At 50.0% G+C, this 6,000-nt stretch overlaps 1 protein-coding gene across 2 annotated transcripts in view; it reads left to right on the top strand.

Moving 5' to 3' along the window:
* The first annotated feature begins 1,977 nt into the window (after positions 1 to 1,977).
* KHDRBS2 (KH RNA binding domain containing, signal transduction associated 2) overlaps positions 1,978 to 6,000 on the top strand; it is a 347,124-nt gene continuing 343,101 nt past the window's right edge. For both annotated transcript variants that reach the window (XM_065631960.1, XM_065631961.1), the window contains exon 1: positions 1,978 to 2,068. In XM_065631960.1, the coding sequence (XP_065488032.1) occupies positions 1,978 to 2,068 (91 nt within the window). The remainder of the gene's footprint in view (positions 2,069 to 6,000) is intronic.

The following is a 6,000-nucleotide window of genomic DNA, read 5'->3' as shown; positions in this document are numbered from 1 at the left end:
GATTTTTACCTTTCTTCATTCCTTCGTCCTCTGACAAAAACCAACGAACCAAACAAAAAACCCATAAAAAGCCACACCAAGAACCAAACCCATAAAATTATAAACATCATAACAAAAAACTCTAAACATGAACAGTGGTAGGCAATTTAAAAGTGTGTTATTGCAGCAACTATCTACTTCATTAGAACAAATATTAAGTTAGTAGTCTTAATACTAAATACTAAAAATCTCACATAGGGATTGAGCGTAAGTTTTATGTGGTAGACTGTTCGCTCTTGAGGTCTCACAAATTTAACAGCTTAAGATGAGTTAAGCATTTTTTTTTACTTTCAAAATCAAAACATGTTACTAAATTGCCTGTTGGGGGAAATTCCTGGGTAAATATAACCCATGATAAGTCTATACTTAAAGCCAAATTCTAATTAAAATCAATTTTATTTACTCCAGCTGTAGACACTTTAATTGCATAATAGCTTTAGATCTGCCATGTGGGGCCGTGGGAGCTGTAGAGGGCTACTCCTGGAGGTGCAGAGTGGCAATCCCTCGGCAAATATCGCCCCTTCCCCTCAGGACCGACGGGCAGCTCCTGTGCTCTCTCCAGCTGTGCACAGCAGCCCCGGGCAGACGTTTTCCGCGCCCTGTTGAAGCAGCCGTGCTCGGCTGCTGATGCTCCGATCGCACCCTCGGGGGAGGTGCTGTCTCGCAGCTCCGGAACGGGCACGCCGCCGGTGCGGCACCCCGTTAGCGGGGCAGCTCCCCGGACCCCGCGGAGAGCTGGCGGGACGAGGAGCACGGGGAGCACGGCGGAGCTCAGGGGAGCGGGCGGCGGCGGGCGGGCAGCTGCAGCACCTTGGAGAGCGCCCGCCGGCCGGGAGCGCGGGAGCGGCCGGAGGGCGGGCGGGGCGTGCGGGGGGGCACACGCCACGGCGACACGGAGCGACAGCGGGCACACACCGACACGGAGTGACGACGGGGACGCGCAGCCACAGCCACGCACAGAGACACGGCCACGGGCGGCCACGGTGCAGGCGCCGCCACAGCACACCCGCTGGCACGCGCACCCCCGCATGCACAGGTGCTGGGGCCACGCAGAGACACGGGCGGGTGCACGCAGGGACGCACAATAGGGAACGCGTGCACAGACGGGCACAGACAGACGCAACACCCAAACTCACGCACCGACACAACACACGAACCTTCACAGACACGTGCTCCCACAGACAGCCCCACAGGCACAGACGCAGTCACACACGGACACACGGTGACACGCTGACGCAGGCACACATGCACGCACACACGCCACTTGCACACCCGCAACCACAGACACGCACACAATCACACGTGCTCACGCTCCCACTGACACACAGGGACAAACGCACGGAGACAGGCACGCACAGAGTCACAGACACGCAGTACACGTGCACACGTGCACACACACACGCGCGCACACGCTCACATAAACACACTCACATTCATACTACCCCTCACGCGCGCCCCCCGCCCCGGCCCGCGCCCGCCGCCCGGGGCCGCCCGCCTGGCGACAGCCAATGGCGCGGCGAGTCTCCCGCGTGTGCCCCACCCAGCGCGGAGCCGCAGCCAATGGGAGGGTTGGGGGCGGGCCGCACCGCGCCCCGCCTCCCTAGTTAAGGCCGGCGGTGGGAGCGGGTCGCTCACTGGCGGGAGGGGGGGCGGGCGGGGGAGAGAGGCCGCGCGAGGCGGGCGGACAGCGGCACGCGGCGGCTCGCGCACGCCCCAGCCCCCGCCCCCGCGCGGCGCGAGGGGAAGGCGGAGGCGGCGCCGGGGCCGCCGAGGGCAGCGCCCCGCCGCGGGAGTGGCGGCCGGTGAGGGGCGGTGCGGCCACCTGCCAGCCGCGGGGCGCCCAGGGGGGCGGGCGCCGAGGAGGCGACCGGAGGCGCGGAGCGAGCCGGCGCCCACGCAGCCCGCCCCGGCGTGCCCAGGCGCCGCGGCCCCGAGGCGATGGAGCAGGAGAAGTACCTGCCCGAGCTGATGGCAGAGAAGGACAGCCTGGATCCCTCCTTTGTTCACGCCATGCGCCTCCTGGCCGACGGTAAGACTGCGCTGCCGCCCGCCGCGGCCCAACGCCCGCGCGGGGCGCCGCGGCTCCGCCGCTGCCCTCGCCCGGGGCGCTCCGCGGGGCGGGGGCCGCCCCCTTGGGTCGGCGCTCGGCGGCCCGGGCGGGGCGTCCGCGAGGGAACGCGGGTCCGCGGGCGGGCGTCGGGCCCGGCCGGGCGGCGGCGGTGCGGCCGCGCTCCCCGCCAGCCTTGGCGCTGGGAACGGGCGGCGGGCGCCCGCTCCGCCGAGCGGAGCCTCGGCCGGGCGGGGACGCGGGCACCGCGGAGCGACGCGCGCCGGCGGGCAGCGGCAGGTGGCGGGGCTGTGTGCCCCGGAGCCCGGGCCGCTCGGGACTGGGGAAGCCCGGGGCTGAGCGAGCCCGTCTGACGGGAGCGCGGCTGCGGCCGCCGGCAGCCAGCGGTGCCTCCGCTCCCCGCTCCGGGCAGTGAGAGCCCTGCCGCCGCCGTGGGTTAGCGGTGCATCGGCTCCGCTGCGGCGGCTGAGCCTCTGCGGGAAGGGCTTCCGTGGTTCCCGGGGTTTTTCGCGCAAAGACAGATGCTGGTTTCTCGCTCAACTCGTTGTATCTTGTTTCCCATGCTGAAGCAGTGAGGCTTATATGGTAATACTATTACGCCGTTAATGTGGCACTGTTTTAGTTGACTGCGCAATGTCAAGCGTTGATTTGGTGTGGCTTATCAATTTCATGACACTGTTTCGTCCCGGACATCATGATTTTTCTCTTAGGTTTGTATGGTCATTCAGGATATGCTGCTCATAACATTTTTGTTATTCATTGTAATTCACTCTGCTTTCCTTGCTTCAGTTGAACTAGTCCAACTGGCGGTTCTTTAAAAAGTTTATAATTTAGTCTTTCCTTTTATAACTGCTCAATATAGTTACTGAGTGCAGGGCTGGTGGTACAGCATTTCAACTTTTGCAGAAGTGTAATCCAATAAGTTCTCCTTATACTTCTGTTCCTTCTGAGACAGATAATATTAATTTTTAAAATCCCTGTTAAATTTAGAACCTAATTTCAGAAGAAGTAGTAAAGAATAGTGCATAAATCTAGTCAACCCATCAAGCCCTTAAATGAGACTAAGTCAAAGAAATGTATGGTTAGGCCCTTGAGAGAGTCACAAATTCAAATGAGCTCACATTCAGAGGTGGTGAATAATTTCTAAAGTTCTCTTATGTCTGAAGGAAAATCATAACTAATTAAAACTTACAATGCTAGCAATAAGTGGCTTTCTCTGCCAGTAGTCTTTGTATTGTCTTTCTTTAACGTATGTTTTATTGATTGTGAATGAAGATACTGGGTCTAGGCTTTGTTGGAGTGCTCCTGTTTCATAGCTTGGAAATTCAGTATTTGTACTGACACATTTAGTACACATTTGTCATAGCTACCTTCCTGCTGAAGAGGCAGCCATGCTACTTTTTACAGTTGTTTTTCTAATATACAATAAACAAAGCCCGTATTTCTTGAAGGGACGTATTTTCTGCTCCTTGCAGTTCGATCTTTTCCCAGAGGGGGGAGCTATCTACTGAGAGCGTGTGAGAATGCATGGGAAAGAAAGAAAATGCATGAAGGGCAAAATCGAAAGCGTGCAAAGTAAAGTTGAAAAAAGGAAAATAAAATAGGTATTTCTAGGCATCAAGTCCGTGCAGCAATTGCATTTTGAGCAACTGTGAGATTGAATAAATGATCCTTAGTATTACTAGGACTACGTATATTTCAGTGGATTTTTAAAAGATGAAGGTGAGTTGTCTGTAGGGAATGCTAATATCAGATTCACACCAGGTACCTGGCGTTATCCTTCAAAACACCATCTGTCAAGCTTTCTAGAGATTCGTTTTAGAGTCTAACATATGATGACTGTTAAAACACTTTGATCAAGGCAAGAGTACAGCTACTTAAGGAAACAATTAATGCACTGGTTGCTGCTGAGTATAAATGGAAAGGAAATGTATAGAATGGGCAGATCTCCAGAAGAACATGGGACAGTAATGCAAGGATCTCTGTAATACTATATTTCTAGGATACATCCATGATGAAGTGATGCTTCCAGACTCTGGACTTCTTTAAAATATAATGCACAATCAGCTATGTACATAACAAGAGCAGCCAGGTGTTATTTTTATGGTATGCTAAGCTTTTTTAATTGCCAGTAGATTTTGCATATTATATGTAAGTGTAGATTTGAAGGTTTTTGCTTCAAAGTCAAGAGCTGAAGCATTTCTCTGGCTTGAAAGGGCTGTGATTTTTCATGTCAGTTGCTAGAACCTGAGGTTGAGAAGAGACATACTGCTGTGTTAAACTGCAGAAGGGCACACAAGTGCTCAGCATTCCAGAAATACAGTTTCAATTTATGACACTGGATTTAGTTGTAAAGCTTTTTTTGCATGTGTGTATGTTTTGGTGTACTTATTTTAAAAACAACAAATTGCTTATGTTTTTAACATGTAGGTCTGTGTCCTAGAGGTTGACCTGTGTCAGATGCATATGTGAATCAGTAGCTATTTACCCCTCACCACTAAGGGATGTATAGACATTATTTACTTTAGTCATAATGTGAGTTAGGGACTCCACGGTGCAATGTGTGCTGAAACCCACAGAAAAGAGACACTTCCCGTGGCAGAAAATTTGCATACTTGCCAAACAACACAAAGAAAGGTGAGGAAGAAGGTACTAGCACTTCTTAGACACAATATGTGAAGGCATTAAATAAATAATTTCTCTAAAAATCACAGAGAGACTCTGTGGTGGATTCTGAAAATGAATCCAGTCTTTAAATGACTAATCTAGTGCCTTAATGAGAAGATACTTTATTTCCCCTGGGTCATTACCTGTTTTGTGTAGAAGTATCTCCTGCATGATTATTACACTATTAGAAATGGAAGAGCCATTTATAAGTCATCTATTAGAAGAACTTGTGAAGCGTGAATGGTTGGTGATATTTACTGTAGTGTATATTAGTTTATTCAAGCTTTTGTAAAATTCTTTGAACGTGTTTATTCTGATAACATGATCTAGTCAGCAATGAAAACAAAAGACCTCTTTTAATTGTAATAGCTGAACTCCAAAGAATAGGCAAATCTCCATCTGTTCTGTATTAACTGAACTATTTTTGTGTACCAGACCGTTTAGAAGAGCTGAAAGAATCATACTGTTTCATGGATAGTTTTCAATGATTTTATTGTAAACTGGTTGCAGGTAGTTATTTCTTTAGGTAAGATGGTACCGCTTCTAGTAAGGAGATACCCTGATCAATATATGGGTCAGGTAATGCTTGGTCAGCTGAAAAATGTGGAGAGTGTGTTTGTGAGCATTACCTTTTCTACGTAACTTGTGCTTGTGCCACAGCACACCCTAAAGCTCCAGTGAGAACTGAGACTCTCTCTGTTCTAATGCTGCTTCTTAACATGGTAGCTAATGAGCTGCTTATGTGTGTTATTTTTGCATGTATGTAAATATTTATTGCTTTGTGTAAGACCTCTGTGATGATGAATGTGAAAATAAGTATGTGACTTTAGCTGTGAAGGTGTGGATGACATAGAAAGCTGCAACTGCCTGGAGCTGATTGGTAGTTTGAAACTTGTTTTATATCAGTCTTATTTTAATAATCTAAAGTATCAGTTAATTGTCTATACTTTTTGGGACAACTAAATTTTATATTTGTGTATTTATACATGTATGTGTGTATATTTATATGTGTGTGGCTTTGAAATATCTTGTGTGGTATATTATTAAAGTCAGCTATGTGTTTTGTAATACATAAAGGAAAAAGACTTACTGGAAAGAGCTGACCAAAGGAAGAACGTCTCTCCCCATGGAAATGCCCAGCATTACTTGGGTAATGAGGTAGCTAATTTCTCTTTATGTAATGAAAGTACAATTGACCTCAGACTTTCAGTTGGCATTCTGAAGAC

Source organism: Caloenas nicobarica, chromosome 3 (genome assembly GCF_036013445.1).
Source record: "Caloenas nicobarica isolate bCalNic1 chromosome 3, bCalNic1.hap1, whole genome shotgun sequence".
Classification (NCBI taxonomy): Eukaryota; Metazoa; Chordata; class Aves; order Columbiformes; family Columbidae; genus Caloenas; species Caloenas nicobarica.
Note: the sequence above shows the minus strand (reverse complement) of the source record. Positions and strands in the feature narration are given on the sequence as shown.